This window comes from Lepidochelys kempii, chromosome 27, assembly GCF_965140285.1.
Source record: "Lepidochelys kempii isolate rLepKem1 chromosome 27, rLepKem1.hap1, whole genome shotgun sequence".
Taxonomy (NCBI): domain Eukaryota; kingdom Metazoa; phylum Chordata; order Testudines; family Cheloniidae; genus Lepidochelys; species Lepidochelys kempii.
The window spans coordinates 11,319,110-11,339,415 of record NC_136406.1 but is presented as its reverse complement, the minus strand read 5'-3'; the positions used below and the strand labels follow the sequence as shown (position 1 = coordinate 11,339,415).

The 20,306-nt window shown below is 59.2% G+C and overlaps 1 protein-coding gene across 1 annotated transcript in view; it reads left to right on the top strand.

Moving 5' to 3' along the window:
- ITGA3 (integrin subunit alpha 3) overlaps positions 1-14,315 on the top strand; it is a 42,003-nt gene extending 27,688 nt beyond the window's left edge. The window contains 19 exon segments of the mRNA XM_073326357.2: positions 58-146; positions 536-672; positions 1,533-1,619; positions 1,850-1,917; positions 3,737-3,873; positions 4,195-4,341; positions 4,870-4,967; positions 5,242-5,407; positions 6,187-6,255; positions 6,616-6,695; positions 7,404-7,481; positions 8,001-8,103; positions 8,181-8,357; positions 8,791-8,898; positions 9,466-9,579; positions 10,409-10,507; positions 10,888-11,013; positions 12,748-12,902; positions 14,228-14,315. Coding sequence (XP_073182458.2) covers positions 58-146; positions 536-672; positions 1,533-1,619; positions 1,850-1,917; positions 3,737-3,873; positions 4,195-4,341; positions 4,870-4,967; positions 5,242-5,407; positions 6,187-6,255; positions 6,616-6,695; positions 7,404-7,481; positions 8,001-8,103; positions 8,181-8,357; positions 8,791-8,898; positions 9,466-9,579; positions 10,409-10,507; positions 10,888-11,013; positions 12,748-12,858 — 1,994 coding nt within the window. The 3' untranslated portion in view covers positions 12,859-12,902; positions 14,228-14,315.
- Positions 14,316-20,306: the final 5,991 nt, after the last annotated feature.

Genomic DNA, 20,306 nt, shown 5'->3' with positions numbered 1-20,306 from the left:
GCTGGAGGAGCTGGGGTCTCTGGTGGAGCTTGTGTGACCCTTTGCCTCTCCCCACAGATATCGCCATTGGGGCTCCCTTTGAGGGCCCTGGCAAGGTTTACATCTACCACAGCAGCTCAGGGGGGCTGGTGGCCGAGCCCCGGCAGGTAAAGGCACCTTGCGCACCCCATGTCCCCCCTAGGGGGCGCTTTGCAAAGGGCGAATTCCATTGGGCAGAGCCAAGTTCTGGCCAGGGAGAGAGCTGTGGGGTGGCCCCACCTGGCACAGTCTCTCCCCACTCCCCCGCCAGGGAAGCTTTAGCATCAGGAACAGGCTGGAGAATGCTCCCCTCCCTAATCTGTGGGTGGATGATGGCTGTGGGATGGGATGGTCCTAGAAGGGTGGTGGGATGGGGCAAAGGCAGTTGGGATTCCCAGGATGTCCCCAGGGTCCTGCCCCAAACCCCACTGAACTGCTGGCCCGGGGGCACGGGGTGGTGGTGGACCTGGAGCGGCCACGGGTGACTCCCTTTCCTCCCCCATCCCCTGCCCCGCAGGTGATCAGCGGGGCAGAGCTGGGCCCGTCCGGCATCCAGACCTTCGGGTACTCCCTGAGTGGGGGGCTGGACGTAGACGGAAATTCCTACCCGGATCTGCTAGTGGGGAGCTTGTCAGAGCAGATAGCTCTGCTCAGGTAAGGGGGTTTGGGGTTGGGACAGGGCATGCTGCCAGGGCAACCTTTCCCCTGCAGGGGTAGGCCGGGGGTGGCTTCTTAGGGCAGGGTGCTGTTCTGAGGCTGGTCTCTGGACCCACAAGTACAGGGGGATTGTGTGGGGCTCAGCATGGGGTGTAGTGTGTGTGGGGTGGGAGGGGGCTCTGGTGGCTTCAGTGGGGATTGAACCTGGGACCTTCAGTAGACGCACCAGCTGCTCCGCTTGAACAGGAGTCAGAAGCAGGTGTAGGTATGGGGTGGGATTGAAGGGGTCTGGGGGTGGCGAAAGAGGGAGACTCAGGGTATTGCACAACTGCCCCCTACAGGCGCCAGTGGGGCGTTCGCCTCCATGGCCCATTGAGCCCTTCGCCAACCATCAGTCCGAACAAGGACAGGGCTGGTGCCCCAAATCCCTCCGCGCTCATGTCACCCAGGCCCCCTGACCAGACAGCGGGCCTCTTTCAGCCACTCCTGTCTTGGGGTGCATTGAAAGCAGGGGAAAGGCTCAATATCCCTCTGCCAGCTCCCTGAGCCCTCTAGCCCTGAACCCCAAGATTTTGGGTCCCCTGAGCCGCGGAGGGCCTTGCGCTGAGAAGGAGCCATGAATGGTGTGATGAGAGAGGAGAATCCCAGCCTCTATATGGGACAGAGACTGCCCTCACCGCCACCCAAAACCCTCCACTGTGCCCCCCAAAGCCCACCCCCTGCTGGGAGGTGGGAGCACTGGGCTGCTGCAGAGCAGGGTGGCGTCGGGCAGCTCCTGGCGCTGGTGGGCAGAGCTGGCGGCGGTTCCTGGTGGGAGGGAAGCTCGGCTGATCTCTTCCCTTTCTCTGCCTGCCCAGAGCTCGACCTGTGATCAACATCTTGAACAAAACCTTCACGGTGAGCCCCAGCCTGGTGGACCCGGCCAAGTGCACCCCACACTCCTGGTAAGGGTCCCCCCAAAATTGTCATCCGTGCCCCCCCGGGTGGCAGGGCCCCTGAATAGCGCCCCCGGGCTCATGGGGCTAGCTCTGCGTGGGCAAGGAAGAGCCCTGCGGTCCCTGTTCCCGTAGCAGCCGTGTGGGCTCTGTGTCTGAGGCCAGAGCGAATGGGACGTGTCTGGGATCCTGCCCCATCCTGCTGTCGCTGACCCCGGCCTCCTCTCTCGCCCCCGCAGCATCCAGGTGCAGATCTGCTTCTCCTACAACCAGAGTGCTGGGGACCCCACGTACAAGGAGCAAATCAGTGAGTGGGCTGGGGCGGGAGGGGGTGGGTGAGCGTACGTGGCCACACACACCTGAGTGAGAAGCAAATGTGCTGCAAAGTGACCAGCGGGTGTGCACACGCCCAGTGTGAGCAATGGTGTGCGTGTGCAATGGTGTGGTGGGACAGCAAGATGCAGGGGGAAAAGGCGATTGGGGGAGGGGTTCCCAGGATCCAGGGGGCTGCCCCAGCACCACTGAACTGTAGAAACGGGGGGGGGGGGGTTGCAGCAGCAGTGGGCGTCTCCCTTGCATGCAATGGCGGGTGTGTTCGCACAGGAGCACTAGCGTGTGGATGCGTGCAGTGGTGTATATGTGTGTGCACATGTGCAGGTCATGCCGTGGTGTGTGTGTGCAACGGTGAGTGTGTTTGCACGTGGGTACGGGGGTGTGTGTGTTCAGTGGTACAGGTGCACGTTTGCGTGCCTGAGTAATGGGTGTGGGTGCGTGTGCACCGGTGCGCACGTGTGCTTGTAATGGTGCACGCACTGGTGTGTGCGTGTGCGATGGGGGGTGCACGTGCACTTGTAATGGTGCACGCACTGGTGTGTGCGTGTGCGATGGGGGGGTGCACGTGCACTTGTAATGGTGCACGCACTGGTGTGTGCGTGTGCGATGGGGGGGTGCACGTGCGCTTGTAATGGTGCACGCACTGGTGTGTGCGTGTGCGATGGGGGGTGCACGTGCGCTTGTAATGGTGCATGCACTGGTGTGTGTGTGTGCGATGGGGGGTGCACGTGCGCTTGTAATGGTGCACACACTGGTGTGTGTGTGTGCGATGGGGGTGCACTTGTAATGGTGCACACACTGGTGTGTGCGTGTGTGATGGGGGGTGCACGTGCACTTGTAATGGTGCACGCACTGGTGTGTGCGTGTGCGATGGGGGGGTGCATGTGCGCTTGTAATGGTGCACGCACTGGTGTGTGCGTGTGCGATGGGGGGTGCACGTGCGCTTGTAATGGTGCACGCACTGGTGTGTGCGTGTGCGATGGGGGGTGCACGTGCGCTTGTAATGGTGCACGCACTGGTGTGTGCGTGTGCGTGTGCGATGGGGGGTGCATGTGCGCTTGTAATGGTGCACGCACTGGTGTGTGCGTGTGCGTGTGCGATGGGGGGTGCATGTGCGCTTGTAATGGTGCACGCACTGGTGTGTGCGTGTGCGTGTGCGATGGGGGGGTGCATGTGCACTTGGAATGGTGCACGCACTGGTGTGTGCGTGTGCGTGTGCGATGGGGGGTGCATGTGCGCTTGTAATGGTGCACGCACTGGTGTGTGCGTGTGCGTGTGCGATGGGGGGGTGCATGTGCACTTGGAATGGTGCACGCACTGGTGTGTGTGTGTGCGATGGGGGGTGCACGTGCACTTGTAATGGTGCACGCACTGGTGTGTGTGTGTGTGCGCGATGGGGGGGTGCACGTGCACTTGTAATGGTGCACACACTGGTGTGTGCGTGTGCGATGGGGGGGTGCACGTGCGCTTGTAATGGTGCACGCACTGGTGTGTGCGTGTGCGATGGGGGGTGCGGGGGTGCACGTGCACTTGTAATGGTGCACGCACTGGTGTGTGCGTGTGCGATGGGGGTGCGGGGGTGCACGTGCGCTTGTAATGGTGCACGCACTGGTGTGTGCGTGTGCGATGGGGGGTGCACGTGCACTTGTAATGGGGTGTGTCTGTGCGTGTGCAAGGCGAGCATCTGTGTGTGTGCATGGCCAGCATTTGCCCTGTGTCTCCATGGGGCCTGGCTGCCCTGCTGTGGGCGGGGGGGGATCTCTGAGCCCCCTCTCCCCCCTTGCTCTCTCCAGACCTGCTGTACACCCTGGAGGCTGACAAAGGCCGGCGCCCGGCCCGGGTGAGGTTTGCCGGGACGCACTCCGCTGTTTACAAGGGCGTCTTCACCATGCCAGCCGCCAAGTGCCATGACCTGCAGCTCCTCCTGCTGGTGAGCAGAGGGAAGTGCAGACCAAGCTTAGCACAGGGCAGCGGGGAGGGTGTGAAGTTTTGGCAACAGGTGCGAGACAGCTGAGTACCTGGGGCTGGGGCGTGGAGGGGCCTTGCAGGATCTGGGAATAAAGAGCCAAGGGAGGGGAGGGTCTGGCAGCAGAAAAGCCAAGAACCCCCTGTCTAAATCGGGACTCAGCGTGCATGGCGGGGGCCTGGAGGATCCAGCCCCCAGGGAGCCCCAGTCGCTGGGTCTGCTCTGCGCCGGCCGGGGCGGGATCGCCATTATTGCCGGCAATGAAACCCGCCGTCCTTCCTGCAGGAGAACATCCGGGACAAGCTGCATCCCATAGTTCTGCACATGAGCTACTCCCTAGAGGAGAAACCCAGGCACTTCCAGCTGGGGCCCCGCTCTCTCAGCGCCTTCCCCGTCCTGAATGAGGATCAGCCCCGGAAGAACGACACCGAGGTGGGCCGGAGCTGCCGAGCGACAGGGAAGGGGGGAGCTGGGCCGGGCCGAGGGGAATGGCACCTACGCAGCGCCTGCTTTAAGGGCTTTGAACTTGTTTCCGCTGCAGGGTGTGGGAGGGGGAGGCTTGTGGTGATGGGGTCTGAGCAGGGGAACTGGGCGCCACGGGTTCCATTCCCGGCTCTGACACTGGCTCCATGTGAATAGGAGGGAGGCGTCAGCTGCTTGGGTATAACCGACCTGCCCCCAACTCTGAGGACCTGCCCCTCCGTGGGGAGGTTTCTAACGGAAACACGTTTCCATAATCCACACTAGCGCTGGGGTGTGCCACATCCCTGCGAGTAGCCAGGACAACTACAGGATAACGGCCTACTGCTGCTGCTGGTTGATGGAGTGCCTCCCTCAGCTCAAGCGGCCGAGGCCCCCTGCTTGAATGCTGATGGTCTTGGGGTCAGAGCCCGCCCAGCGGGGTGGGTGGCCCCGTGCTGGTTGGGGGCAGCCCGAGTGAATGACCAATGCCGTTGTCAGATTAACTTCCAGAAAGAATGCGGCCTGGACAACAAGTGCAACAGCAACCTGCAGCTGCAATGCGCCTTCGTCAACGAGCAGAACCAGCCGCTGCCCCGGTGAGAGACGGGCGGAGCCTGCCCGGGCACCCTGCCCCCTTCCCGGGCACACGGAGCCAGCTCAAGGCGGGGAGCTGCCTCGGCCTAAACAGCCCCCTGGGGGAAAAGCATCCCTGCCTGGGCCCCGCTTGCTGGCGGGGGGAGGGGGCGGGGGTGTCTCTTTCCTGGTGGGACCCCGAGAAGTTCCCCTCTTGTCGGGGGAGGGCCACCCCCTGCCCGTGTGGCTGGGGGGGCCGGTGCCCCCGGGCTGAGCGCTGTCCCTTCTCCGGCACAGGCTGAATGGGACCCAGGTGCTGCAGTACAGCCGGGACGTCCGGAAGTTGCACCTGAGCGTCAACGTCACCAACGCCCCCTCGACGGGCACCAATGGCGAGGACGCCCACGAGGCCCAGCTCAACATCACCGTGCCCCCCGCCCTGCTGCCCTCCTCCGTCCGGCCCGTAAGGAGCCCCCTTCCCCTGCTGCTCTCCCCGCTCGCCGCTCCCCCTGCTGCCATGGCATCCTCCCCCCTCCCCTCCTCTGTGCCAACCCCTCTCCCCGCTTCCTCCTCTGTGCCGAGCCCCTCTTCCCCTCCGGCAGCCGCGCCCTGCCCAGGAGCGTGCTGGGGGGAGAGAGCTCGGGACTGGGCCCAGCTGGGTAGGATGCAAAGCGTGTGTTGTGGGGGGGTGCACCAGGTGGAGGAGCCCTCTGTCTGTCCGTCCGTCTGAGCCCCAGGTTGGTTTCTGTCCCGGTTTAAAGCCCCTCGGGAGGGCAGGAGGGACGTGGCTTGTGCCCACCGCTGTGAGGTGCCGTGCCCCATCGGGGCTGGCGAGGGGCACCCGGTCAGCGTGCAGTGGAGAGAGGGGGCCTGTGCCCCCAACTGGGGCCAGTTAGCACTGCGGGGGGGGGGGGCAGGCAGCCTGGAGGCCAACACCCTGGGTATGGGCTGGGGGGTGGGATATGGGACTGGCTTTCCCTTCTCTCCATGCGCTGCTCCCAGGATGGGGTAGGGGGCACCCTCGGGGTTGGTGGGTATCAAGGTCCAGGGTCGGCCCTCTGGCGCGTCTGCTTCTCAGGTAGAGGTGGGCAGCTGCGGGGGTGGTGTCCTTTCTGGGCTGCGGGGGTCGGCAGGGCACAGGGATGGGGCAGGAGGCGGTCGGATGGGGAGGTTTCTCTGTGGCGGGGCTGGGCTCAGGGGCCGAGCGGATGGTGACGCCCCCTTCCCCTGACCGCCCCACAGAACGGCGCTTGCACCTTTGAGGAGACGGTGCTGTGTGACCTGGGAAACCCCTTCAAGAAGAACCAGAGGGTGAGCGGCGTCTGGCCCCCTGCGCCCCAGCTCAGAGGGCACAGTCCCGTGGGGGTGGGGCAGGGGGCACCGCCAAGTGGGGCGGCCGGTGGGGCTAGGACAAGAAGCCTGGGGGAGGGCATGGCAGCCTGTGGGCACCGACCGCCTTGGGACTCTTGCAGCGTGGGTGGGGGTGGGTGCCAGGTGTCCACGGCCTCCACGGTGGGTGATCACTGGGCGTTCCAATGAGATCTGAGCTTCCCCCACCCCAGGGGTCTGTGGCAGGGGGGTGGGGGGGCCCCCAGCCTGGTTGGTAAAGCCCGTGCCAGGCACGGCCCCACGGGGACTTGGCCTTGCAGCGCTCTGTCCCCTCTGGTGCAGGCAGAGCTGATCATCACCTTCGAAGCCATCGGCATCACCCTGGACACCCGCGAGGTCATGGCTCAGCTCCAGCTCTCCACGTGAGTCCCCTGGAAGGGCGCGGGGGCTGGGGGGTCCATCTGCAAGGGGGAGGGGTGCTGGATGAGTGAGTTAAACCAGCTTGGGAAGCAGCTCAGCTGGCAGGAGAGAAAACGGGAAGCAAGGCCAGGCCTTTCCATAGTGAACAATCCACCCCCCCCCACCACACACACCCCCCTGCAGCACTTTGCCATCGATGCCCAGGGATTGCTTCGCCTGCTGCAGAAAGGCGGCCACCTCTGGGGCGGAACGGGGCAGTTAATTAACAGCGCGTAGCAACATCACGCAACAGTCTCGGAAAGGAAAGGAAAGCGAATGCTGTAGCCAGCTGACACCGCAGGCCAGGTGGAATGCAACTCCCTGAGTTATGCCGGGACACCGGGGCGTCCAGAAGTGCCATGGGGCCCTTAATGAGCACAAGGAGTCAGGACCAACTCTGAAAAATCGCACCTACAGCGCCCCCTATCCCTGGGCTGGGGAATTGGAGTCCGCGCAGAGTGACCCCCTACTGAGCCACCCACACCGTTCCCTGCAGCGCAGCGCCCCTTAGCGCCGCTCTGGGGTCAGCATCGGCTCAGGGCTCGGAGAGCGCCCCCTACGGGCTCTGAGGCTGATGGGGTCTGGCTGAAGAACCTCGTGTGTGTCTGTAGCCAGAGCAGGGAGCGAGGTACGAACTGCCCCGTGATGTTATTTCTGCCCTGTCTCGGCAGGCTGAGTTACCAGGACGATCTGCAGCCAGTGTGGGCCGAGCTGCAGGTGGACTACACCGTCCAGGCGTCTCTCACCCTGTGCGTATCTCTGGGGCTCGTGCCCCCCTCGGTTCAGCGGGTTTGTGGGTCCCCGAATTCCAGCCCCCGGGAGGCACCTCTGTCTCCAGTGAGAACTGGGTGCAGGGAGTGTGAATTGCGGGTGCTGGGCCCCACATCTCGCCCTGCTCAGAGGCTGGCGCCCCATAAGGAATCTGGGCAGGGGCTGGGGCTGCATGGAACCGAGAGGCCTAGCCCAGGAGTGTGTTTCCTCTACAGCCGTTGATGAAGAGACCCTGCGTACCCCCAGGCATTGCTCCCATCTACCCAGCCTGGGCTGCTCCTGGGTCTAGGCCCTCTATGCCCGGCTTGGGTCCCACTCAGGGCCCCCCAAGCTCAGCCCAGCCCAGGGCCCCCCAAGCCCAGCCTGCCACTTCCAGCTCTGAACCTAGTTCATGCAGACCCCAGCAAATCACCCCTTCCTACGCCCCACGTCCCCTCCCGCAGCAGCAGTCTCCCCTGCCCTGCCTTGCTGACCCCAGCTGCTCTCCTCCCTGGCAGGCTGTCCCCACCCCTCCAGACATCCTTCAGCGGGAAGGTGATGGGGGAGTCCGCCATGAAGAGCGAGCTGGATGTGGGGAGCCCGGTCAGCTTCAATTTCCAGGTACGGAGGCTCCCGATGGGGAAGCGTCGCCGGGGGAGAAGGCGGTGGCCACGTCCCAACTGGGCTTTGCATTGCAGGTGAGCACCAAGGGGGAGTCTCTGGGCTCGCTGGGCACCATCGTCCTGGGCTTCGAGTGGCCCTACGAAATCCACAACGGCAAGTGGCTGCTCTACCCCACGGAGATCCTCGTGAGCGGCAACGGGGACCAGCACTGCCAGCCACCAGGGGGCGTCATCAATCCCCTCAACCTCAGCGTGAGTCAGGCTCGGCGGCCCCTGCTCCCTGCCCGCCGGCGCGCCCTCTCCCTCGCCTTTCGTGCCTCTTCTCTGGCTCGCCCTGCCCTGCCCCGCCTCTCCCCACCCTGCAGCTAAACTTCGCTGCACTGCATCGGCACCCACCGCCCCGCGGGGAGCAGTGCCATCCCAAAGCGCCGGTGGGCAGCAGCTGAAGGCATGGCCTGCCGCCAACACCTCCAGGGCAGAGCCTCCAGAGCGACCTCCTGCGGAGGGAGTCAGGCCAATGGTTCCTGTGTCCTCTGCCCCAGAGAGGTGGGACTCTGAGCCCTGGTGAGGGGTCGCCAACCCGTGCGCCCTCTGCCCTGCTTTGCGTCCTCGGGTGCGGGAGCGTGCTCAGCCCTCCATGAGGTGCAGACCCTGGCGGCGTGTAACCGACTCCCTTCCTTTCCAGCTCCTCTCCAGCTCTGCCCGGCAGAAGCGCGACCTGGAGACGGCGCTGCAGGCCGAGCCCCCCGTCATCCTCGCCACCTCCAAGAAAGCCAAGTCGGAAACATTGCTGGTGAGTGCTGGTCTCCTGGCAGCTTCAGCCCGGCCCCGGAGGAGAGCTGGGGTCCCTGGTAGTGTCTCACTATTCACACACCCAGCGCAATCCATAGCCTGTCCTTCACGGACCCCAACTCCAGAGACAATGACTGTGGGATAGACCCCAGCTCCGCCTGCTCCAGAAGCCCAAGAGCTCAGGGGGAATCTCCGCTAGCTGGTGGCAGTGTGAGATCTATGACACATGGTTGAGTAGTTCTGATTGTGCCCACTAGAGGGCAGTTGTCTCCCAGGGCAGTTGCCAGGGTTACAATGGTGTGGTGTCAAAGAGTGTCAGCTGATCAGGGCTGTAACTGATCGATATTCTGCACATGGTGTTGGGGCCTAACCATCCAGCACTGATTCATTTCAGAAGCTCCCCCACCCCGACTTCTCTTCACAAGCTCCTAGCCCAGCCTGGAATGGGCGTTGCTGTCTGGGCGAGCTGCTCTGACACAGAGACGCTTCCCCTTGGGAAGACCCTCCTATGTACATCCGCCTGGACCCGCCCACTAACCCGCCAGCCTTTTTTGTTTCCCGCCCCCAGAGCTGCTCTAAGGGATCGTCTCGCTGCATCTGGTTCCAGTGCCCCATCTGGGACTCCAGGCACACGACGACTGTCAGCGTCCGAGCGCGGGTGTGGAACAGCACCTTCATTGAGGTCAGCGCCAAACTGCCCAGGGTCCCCTACCGCTCTGGGAGGGTGGATTTTATCAATGGGGGGGGGGGAAAATCAGCGATGAGATATTTAAAATTCATGAAAGACGGATTCACACTAAGCACAATTAGTCGGCGGAACTCATGGCCACAAGATAAAATTGGAGCCAGAAACTTAGCAAAATTACCAGAGGCCTCAGCCATTTATATGGATAGCAGGAGTATCCCTATAAACACTAACAAACTCAGGTTTAAGCTAATCTTGCACTATCAGGATGAGAGCAGGGTTGCCCGGGCAGATTGCTCCACATCAGCCCGCTGCAGGGGTTTCTTGCACCTTCCCCAGAGGCAGCTGGTGCTGGCTGCTGTCAGAGATGGGGTACTGGGATGGATGGTTGGTCCGGCACTGCCGGGGTCCCTGTGGTGCCAAGCCCCTCTAGGCCGCTGGCTGGAATATGATGGAGGGAAGGCAGTGACCAGACACTGCATGCAATGAGTTGGGAGGTCTCAACTGGGTTCCTAGCGGCAATGGCCACCCCCCTATCCCGTACTCCAGCTGGCATCGCTCGTCCCCATTCCCAGCAATCTCTGCAGTGGGGCCGAGGGCAGAATGAGCCAGAGGGCCTAGCTTGCCTCTCGCCTGGAAGCTTGGCCAGGCAGTATTTGCTCCAAGGACGACGCTGGACCTGCAGGGCCATCGGGGTTCATCAGCACCAAGGTGGGGGAGAAGGATGGGGGGGAGGGTGTTAAAGTGGAGATACACTCCTGGCCCAGGTTACAAGCCGCCCCATTTCACGCTCCCCACCCTTGTCCCCCCACCCCGGCCTCCACAGGAGTTCAGTGACTTTGACCGTGTCAAGGTGGATGGGCTGGCGACGCTGTTCCTCAAGACAAACGTTCCCACCATCAACATGAAGAACCACACGGTGCGGGTGAGTGAGCCCGGATTGCTTCCTTCTCTGGGTGCAGGGCGTGTGTTTGCCTGCTCTTGCCTCCAGCGCCTCCTGCTGGAAGTGGCTGGAACTGGAGTAGCTGGGAGTCCCGTCCCCCCCCGCCCATAGCCAGTGCTTCTACACCATCCCCCGACAGCGCCTCCTGCTGGAAGTGGCTGGAACTGGAGTAGCTGGGAGTCCCCAGTCCCCATAGCCAGCTCTCCTGCACCACCCCCGACAGCGCCTCCTGCTGGGAGAGGCTGGGACGACAATAGCCAGGAGCTCCTCCCTCCCCCGCGCCCCCCCCGCCCCCCCCCAGCCAGGTGCACAGTTGTGCAGCTGCCGTCCCATCCTCTCTGTTCATTGTGTTTGGCTCCCAGTTCTTCGTGGACATCGACTCGGAGCTGGTCGAGGAGCAGCCGGTGGAGATCGAGCTGTGGCTGGTGCTGGTGGCGGTAGGGGCAGGGCTGCTGTTGCTGGGGCTGATCATCCTGCTGCTGTGGAAGGTGAGAGGGGCTGCTGTTCCCTTCGGAGCGCAGGGCGGGGGGTGAGGGATTCCTGCTCTCCGTCTAGGCTGATACAGGAGCCGCTGGGAGTGAGTGACACAGCTGTGGGAACAGCGCTGAGGCCTGGCATGCTCAAGACACCGGTGGACCATGAGCCCTGCAACCCGGTGACCGCGTCCGTAACGCATTCCGAGGCCCCCAGTTTCAGCAGCGTGAGGGCCCTATAGAAAGCTGCTTCTCGAGAGATTCTCAGCCTAGAGAGGTTCAGGCTAGGCTGGCGACCCCGCAGTTTTTCATCGTGAAGGGTCCCGGAGTCCTTTGCAGACGACACACAGAGATCTCTTCGCCCGCCGCTGAGATGCAGCCACCTCTGGGGTGGATCATGGCCGCTGTTTAGCAGCACACAACTAGGCTGTCAGACAAGATGCAGAAGAGCATCAGAAGGGGATTTAGGGAGACTGACTGTATTTACCCCAGGTGGAATGGGGTTAACGCCCCACTTATATGAAACATCGAGGAATGATTGGCAGTCGGGAGCCTCTGCTTTATGCCAGGGCATGAGAACAGTGCCCCCTATTGAATCACTAGCATCACTCCCTGCAGCAGCATCTGAGCTGTTCCTTGGAGCTCTCCGTTCCACCTCTGCTTAGCTTGACTGGGTTCTAGCAAATTGGGATAAACTGCCATTTTTGGGGGTGGGGCTGAGGAAGTTTTGGGCTTCTCTCAACCCCTGCTGTCTCTGGGGCTTGTCCAGCGTGCGTTCGGAGCAGAGAATGCCGTGAGCCTCCCCTGGGCCCGGTTGAGCTGTGTGAATACCCCCGTGGGATTGCACGTCTGGTGTTCCAGCTGTATTGTTTAAATACAGTTCAGCTTTGGAAAGCGAATTCTCCTCTCTCGGGGATCACGGCTGACGGCTTTGCAAGATAGCAGTCCTGATACTGGGCGGCATAGAGGAGCTGGAAACCCCAGAGATCACCCCAGCTTGGGGAATCCCCCAACACTGCTGCCCTGCGCTCTTCCCAGCACTAGAATATGCTAGGTACATGGTCCAGAGATGGTTGGGGTGTGGCCGCATTGCTCTGAGCTCCAGCTTTTCTCAGCTGCACGATGGTCCCTTGGGGTGTAAATTAGAGCAGTCCCATGGCCTGCTCTACCTTATCCCACCAGCCCCAGAATCCTGGAGGTTAAAAGGTGGTGTAAAGCCACCTTTGCCTCCACTCCCACCCCACTGGGCTGCTCCAAATTCTGGAGGGGGCCCTGGGGAAGACTACTCCTAACCCTGCAAGTGCCACCTGGGGATCTGAGAGTTAAGCTGTTTTTTTCCCCCCTTCAGTTGCACAGTAGGAACTTAATTGATGATGCATGATCCAGAATAGAATCCGGATTGCTGCTTCCACTCCACTAGGCTAGTGGGAGCGAACGGGTATTTCAGGCATCACGGGGGAGCAGATCAGGTGAGTCAGAAGGGGCCATCTCTCAGAGCAGAGTTCAGTTGAGCTTGTTCAATGGGAAGCCAAAATGACCCAGCTGATTAGGAAGTACGTCCATATCCCCAACTCGCCTCCCCGATCCAGCCCTGCTACGCAGGGTTCCCAGAGCCCTATATCAAGCGATACACGCAAGAGATCAGCCCGTCTGCCACTGAGAAGCAGCCACCTGTGGGCTGGAGCCTTTCCTCCCAAGGGATTCCCCGCCACCCATTGCCCCTGACCAGTGTCACCTGCTTCCTCGTAGTGCGGCTTCTTCCGGAGGGCGAGCACCCGGGCCATGTACGAGGCCAAGGGCCAGAAGGCGGAGATGAAGATCCAGCCGTCTGAAACGGAGCGGCTGACAGATGACTACTAGCTCGGGGCTGCCCCTTTGCCCTGAGAGCCCACTCCATCCTCTTGGTAATGAATGGGGGGCGGGGCAACACACAAAGGGGCGGGGCCTATGGGATATTGACTTCTCACTTCCTCCCTGTCTCTGTCATGCCTTCTCCTATTAACCCTTTCCCTGTCTGGGCTGCATCTCTCCGTTGAGGGGCCCACTGAGTTTCCACTGAGTCTCTGTGTGTGGTCTGGTCTGATACCCTCGCAGCCAGGGAACAAATCATCTGACTGCATTTTCGCTGGCACACCCCTAACCCTAATCCCCCTCTGCTTTTCCCTGGCTCCCCTCCACCTGCCGCTGGACTCTGCACAGGCTCCATGGGGGCTCAGAGTGTATGTGTGTGTCCGCTGTTCCACTCAGTTGGCTCTAACCCACGTTTGCGATTGTCTCGCTCTTTGCTAGCTCGGGATCTGCCCCGAGGGCCCTGCCGTATAAGCCCCGATGATGCAAAAGAGGAGTACCTGGGGAGGATACAGCACCAAACCTCGGGGTGGGGGTGAGGAGGGAGAGGGTGCTGCGCATTTGTGGCACCCCATGACCGTTTGCACGCGTTGCCCGGCTGGATTAAAAGGGCATCGCCACCCTCGTGCCTGACGCGTCACTATCCCTCACCTGTGTGATGGTGTGAGCTGAGCCTTGTGCGTGGGACAGCTGCACCAGTGGGCAGAGTCAGAAGAAACCCGAATCGAGAGAAGGGTAGAACAGTGGCCCAGGATGCTGCTGTGATGCTAGGGGGTGCTGATGCCGAATGAGGGAGTCGGGATCTTCCCACGAAGGACCAAACCGCCGCTGACTGCCCAGGGGATAGAACTGCAGATGGGAAGGAGAACCGGCAATTCCACGCACGCCGTCCAGCTGTGGCTGTCTGTCCAACTGTGCTGCCGTTTAACTAACGCTAATGTCTGTCTCCCCCTTTCCAGCATCACTGACCAAATGTTTCTCAGAGCAGCCTCTGGATTCTGTTGTCTCTCCTGCCGGGGAAAGAGTCAAAGTCTGTCTCTGTCTCTCTTTTCTCGTTTGCTCTTGTTCCTTTTGTTGTAGTTGTTTCTATTTTTCTGATCTTTATTTCTTTCTCTCTTTTCTTTGGTCTTTTTCTCCCTCTCATCTCTCTGATTTTGAGCTCATTTTTCTTTCTGATCTCACGTGCTGTCTCTGATTTCCTTCAGCTGTTTCTCTGATTTCTGTCCCTGATTTCTCGCTCCCTGACTGATTGATTTCTCTCTCCCACTCTGATTTCTGTCCCTGATTTCTCTTTCTGATTTCACTCTCCCGCTCTGATTTCTTTCTCTGGCCATTGAAGTTTGATGTTAACCTCCATCCCCTTCCTCTCCCCTCTGCCCAGTGTGACTTCTTCAAGCGGACCCGCTATTACCGGATCATGCCCAAGTACCACGCGGTGCGGATCCGCCAGGAGGAGCGCTACCGGCCTGCTGACGGCTTCCTGCCCCGGAAGCACAAGAAACACTGGGTAACAAATTGGCAGGAGTCGGAGAAGTACTACTGACCCCTCCCTCCCCCTCCCGCCACCCTGTCTGCTCGGCTTGCCCCATGACCACGTCGCTGCTATGTGTAACTAGCCCAGGGACCAGCCCCCTGTCAGCAAAGGACATGTTATTTATCCTAAGTTATACCGCATAGAACGGCAACCCCAAAGCTTTCTCGAGGGGCCTGGGAGCAGCCGTGCAACACGAGACCCGGCAGTGGGAACACGAGGGGCTTTTGTTTTGCACAAATGGATTATTTCACACATATAGACACACTCTTCTGCCTGGGCATAATTGCTGTGTGTTCGGTCTGGGCCCCAGCCCTCACCCTGCCCCCAACTCTCTCGCTCTCTGTCACGCTCGCGTGTACTGCAAAGTGCCTCCTTACGCACAGACAGCGTGTGGTCTCGCACAGCCCCTCGGCATCTCGGCCGTGCACTTGTGCACAGATGGTTGGGTCTTACCCGAAGCTCTTGGGTGCACAGAGCATTGCTTTGCCTGCCCTTTACACACACACACGGAGATGAGCTCTCATGCAATCAAGTCCCCGCACACACTTGGAAGCTTGCAGCCTTTTGGTGTGGGTTGTGACGAGACCCCAAGACGCCCACGAACCACCTGACACCCCCGCCGCTGTCCCATGCTTGCCCACAGATGACTAGTGCACAGAGCATGCTCCTCCTCCGGGATCCGTCTGCACGCACGGCCCCTCGTGCACAGACTCGCTTGCCCCGATTCGCTCGGCTGGCGGTGAATGCAGCACACGGACACTCGCCCTGACCCGTGCGGTCTCTGGTGCACGTTCATGGTCGCTGCTTCTCCCCGGGACCTGCCAACGCCCCCCGCTCAGCCGCCGGCAATGGCCCTGGCATTCTGCACCCAGACAGAAGAGGGGAAGCGGCTCCCCTACTCGGAACCCCCTGCTCCTGTAGGGGGATGAGCCAAGGCAACACCCTTCAGCCTCATCACGGCCCCCTCCTTGCGCCACACTGGATGTTTTGCCACTGAAGTTTCTTAGGTGACAGCTACTGGTACCTTTCCCGGCTTGTCCCCGGGCGTCCTTTGTCTGGGGCGGAGAGCAGCCGTTCGCCGATTGTTACTGGGGTACCACCCATGGAGAGCCGTGCTTTCGGTCTGGGAAGGGTGGATGTTGGGGTGGGGGGGGGGGCAAGGCCAGGCTTTGTCATCCCCGCGGGATGGTCCCTCCCCATCGACTTGCAAGCAGCAGGTCTCGGCTCCCCTCCAAGGACGGGACAGGTAAGGGCTCTTTTCAGCTGAGGCTTGGCGGTGTAACCAGCCGGATGCAGGGGTCAAACACTGCCTGATCTTTATTGACTCCTCTGAAGGAACAGACTGTGGGCCCTATGCGCCCCAACTCTGATCCCAAGGCTGCAGGCTGGGATCTCGCTTTGAGCCTTAAACTGCAGGGGCTGATTTGAGGCTACTGCAGCCTTGATCCCTGTGTGGCGTTATGCCCCCCCCCACCCGTTAGCCCTGCTGGAGCCAATGCAACTAGAGAAAAGTCTGCTCTGCGTCCTGCTGAATCTGCCCTTGTCTAGGGAGGTGCTGCTAAGTCGGGGGAACCTCAGGGCTCTTTGTAGCTGCAGCACCAGCTTCCTCCCATTCATGGTCCCCACTTTCTGGTAGCTGGATCTGCTTAAGCCTAGAGCCCGTGGTCCCCTCTCCAGCTACTCCTAGGGAGTAGCACAGGACTTGACCCCAGGGGTCCTGCAACAGGAAAGGCCTGGCAGGGGATGTTTTCACAGGGTTACCGCTGATCCTGCCCCAGTCAGCACTCTGCCCCCACGTGGCCCCCTCAGCTTGCTGCAGGCATCCCCGGGCCTCCCTTTCCCATCCCAACCGTGCAGCTGAGTTTTCATGCTCCGTCGGCTGGAAGGATCCATGGGCATGAAACGTTCTGTTCCCAGCACTCCCTAGCCGCTGAGCACGTTCCGCTTGTGCGCTCTTGCTAGGGGGCGTTCTTGCAGGCATCACACAATGCTTTAATTAGGAGGTGTCACCCTGGTTTACAATAAAGGAACCTGCAAGAATGAGAGTTTCCTACGCTGACCACTCTCTGACACTCCCTCTGTGCCCTCGGCTGGGGATATTAAATTATTAAGCGTGTATTTGGGGTTTTTTTGCTGTTGATCACTGGAGTTTGTTTCTTTTATGGTACTGGAGGGCTGGAGTCACTGCGCCTTGATGTGAATATGCTTGAGCGGTTATGATGGTGTCAAATAAAAATTGCTCCTTGATTTGTAACATGCAGTTTCCTACAGTCCACCTTCCACCCCCCCACCCCCAGGCTTAAACCACAGATGCACACTCTGGGTATTCACCATACGTAGCACTTTTCAGCGGTAGATCTCAAAGTGTTTTACAAAGGTGGTCAGTTTCATTACCCCATTTTACAGAGAGGGAAGGTGAGTTGCTAGGAGCAGGGCTGGGACTAGAACCCACCACTCCTAGGTGCTTATTCATGGTGCTCCCCATTAGGCCATCCTGCCCATCCCTACCAAGCACCTTCTGGACTATAAATGGAGCTTCAGGTTGGGGGGTAGGGGGTCTCAGGCCACCAGGCCTGATACTTCTCTCGCTTCTGCCAGCACAAAGCCAGAGCAACGGTGTCTAATTTACAGCCTCTTTCGGAACTGGGTTCTAGGCCAGGGCCTACATGGTAACACTGGGCAGCAAAGGTGGGTTGTTGATTAGCCTGGGAACCAGGGTCCGTTAGCGGCCAGCTGCCTCCATAAGGAATCCTCCTTTGGATTCGTTACAGCCAAATTGTGGAAGACACTACACCAGCATCCTGGGGAACAGAACCTGGCCCGCTGGGTGCTGACATTAACCCATTTGCAAACTGCAACACCTAGAAAGGAAAGATGCATTTTTTTTAAGCATGGTGCAGTGGGGGCTGGGTTGCAGGAGGGGGGCAATCTAACTAATAATCTGTGTTTGCACAGCGCCTAGCACACAGGGGTCCTGGTCCAGGGCGGGGGCTGTTGGGGGCTGCCCCAATACCAATGATGATAATCTGAGTTTGACCTCGGGAGAATCTCGGCAGGAGCGATCATATTTTCTTTGGCCGCCAGATGTCGCTGCGGTAGTGAGATTTGGAAACCCCGCGGGGAGCTGCAGCTGTGGAAGGTTATTGCCCCAGTCAGGGCAGTGATGTTGTGGGGTGAGGCAGATTGGCCAAGAAGACATGAGAACGGCCATGCTGGGTCAGGCCCAGGGTCCAGCTAGCCCAGTGTCCTGTCTGCCAAAAGCGGCCGGCACCACATGCATCAGAGGGAACGAAGAGACCAGACAACCACCCAGTGATCCATCCCCTGTCGTCCATTCCCAGCTTCTGGCAAAGAGAGGCTAGAGATTCCCAGACCATGGGGTTGCATCCCTGACCATCTTGGCTGATAGCCAGGGGTGGACCTGTCTTTCAGTAACCTCTCTAGCTCTTTTTTGAATCTGGTTATAGTTTTGGCCTTCCTAACAGCACCTGGCAATGAGTTCCACAGGTTAACTGCGTTGTGCAAAGCAATGCTTCCTTGGGTTTGTTTAAAACCTGCTGCCTATTCATTTCTTTGGGTGACCCCTGGTTCTTGCATTATGTGAAGGAGCAAGTAATACTTTCTCCATGCCATTCATGATTTCATTCCTTCAGAACTCGCGGGTGAATACCATCTGGTCCTGGTGACTTATTACTGTTTAATGTATCAATTTATTCTAAAACCTCCTCTACTGACACCTCAATCTGGGACAGGTCCTCAGATTTGTCACCTAAAAAGAATGGCTCAGGTGCAGGAATTTCCCTCACATCTCCTGCAGTGAAGACCGATGCAAAGAACACATTTAGCTTCTCCGCAATGGCCTTGTCTTCCTTGAGTGCTTCTTAAGCACCTCGATCATCCAGTGGCCCCCCCTGATTGTTTGGAAGGCTTCCTGCTTCTGATGTATTGGTGGGGAAGGAGCGGTGTTAGGGGTCTTATTCCTTCACCCACTTACTTCCCTGGTCCTTCTCGCATGAACAGAGAGCAACAATACCCAAAGTCCAAAGGTGCAAACAATTTGATGTTTATTGAGGTGAACTTCCAGCAAGCATGATTCCAGTTTCCTTCCTTAGTGTCCCCCTTCCCAGCTCTGACACCACAGAGCCTTACACCTGTGTCCCTGTTCCCATTCCTGCCCTTAGCCAAACATGATTCCAATTTCCTTACCCCCTTTCCCATTTCCCCCTTTAGCCAAACATGATTCCAATTTCCCCACCCCCATTCCCTGTTCCCATTTCCCCTCCCCACACCCACACCCTCACTTCCTGATTGACTGCAGACTATATAGTAAAACCTGAGTTTGGCTTAGCTATACCTTATCATTTTCCTGAATCATTTTCCTGAAATTTAACTAACCAATCCTAACATATTGTAACATGACTATGTAACCAATTATATCCCACCACCTTAATTAGTTTACACCCAGCAAAATTAATTATACAGCAGACAGAAACAATCACAGAACCAGACAGAAATTATACAGACAAACAAAAGCAAAGTGGGAACTATAATGACAAAACAACACAGACGTGAGGATTTCACATCCCAGCTATTGATAAGTGAGTTCTTGCCAGACAGGATGCTATCAAACTAAGTTTCCTTTTACATCTTCTAGGCACTTCCCTTTCTCTGGAGGTGATAGGCACTATCAGGACAGGATTGTATCCTAACAGCCCAATAGCACCTTCTTTCAATGTGACTAGTTTGGGATGTGAGGATGTGTCCGGTCGCTTCCCAGTTTATGGCTGCCTCTGTTGCTTAGCCAAGGGCCTTAGCCTAAGAACAGGGCCTCAGACTGTCACAGTAAGAGAAGGACCTTACACCGGCAGACAGTGATTTTGATTCTTTCTTTTATACCTCTATAACTAGCCAAGTGATAAGAATACACCTAAATTCCTTTGCAGACAGGCCTGAATATCTATATCCTAACAAGCGGTTTCTTGAGCTTGGTCTCTGGGCTCTGATGAGTAAGGTCCAGATCCTTAAAGAGATCTAGGTGTCTAACTCGAATTGATTTCAGTGGGAGTTAGGCATCTAAATACCTTCATGGTTGTGGGCCTGCTGGGTTGGAGGGAGAATGGGTGGGTCACGGAGCGCAGCCCCTGCTATCATAGGGGTTGATAAATCAGTCTCAAGTCTCAAACATTTACACTGTTGACCCCCCTGACCCCCGCTGTTGGGAGGCTGCTCCGGAGCTGCCCTCCTCTGGGGGTTAGAAACCTTTTCCTTTGCAGCATCAATTTACTCCTGGAGAGTTTATCCTCATTTGTTCTTGAGCCTACATTGTCCTTAAGCTTCATTGGGGCCACCTCATGTAGGTCCAGAGAGCTCTCGTCTCCTGGCTCAGCCTTCGCTGGGCTGGACAAGCCGAGTTCCTTTAACTTCATGCCGTGAGCTCAGCTCTGCCGTCTCCCCGATTGAGCTAGCAGCCCTGATTCAGACTGAATTCCTCTGTCTTGAACATGCAGGACCAGAATTGGTCGTGGTGGTCCGGGGCCTACCAGGGCCTTGCCCAAGGGCATTAGTGCTTTGAGGGGGTAGCGAGCAGGGAAGGGAGTTAAATTAGGTTGGGCTGGGCAGCAGGGCCCTGGCCAGGAAGGGGTTAAGGGAATGTGGGGGTCTAGGGTGGGCTGTAGGGCCCTGGCCAGGAAGGGGTTAAGGGGATGGGGGGTTTTGGGGGGAGCTGTAGGGCCCTAGTCAGAGAGGGGTTAAGGGGATGGGGGAGGTCTAGGGAGGGCTGTAGGGCCCTGGTCAGGGAGGGGTTAAGGGGATGGCGGGGGGCGGGATCTAGGGTGGGCTGTAGGGCCCTGGTCAGGGAGGGGTTAAAGGGATGGTGGGGGGGGGCCGCAGGGCCCTAGCCAGGAAGGGGTTAAGGGAATGTGGGGGT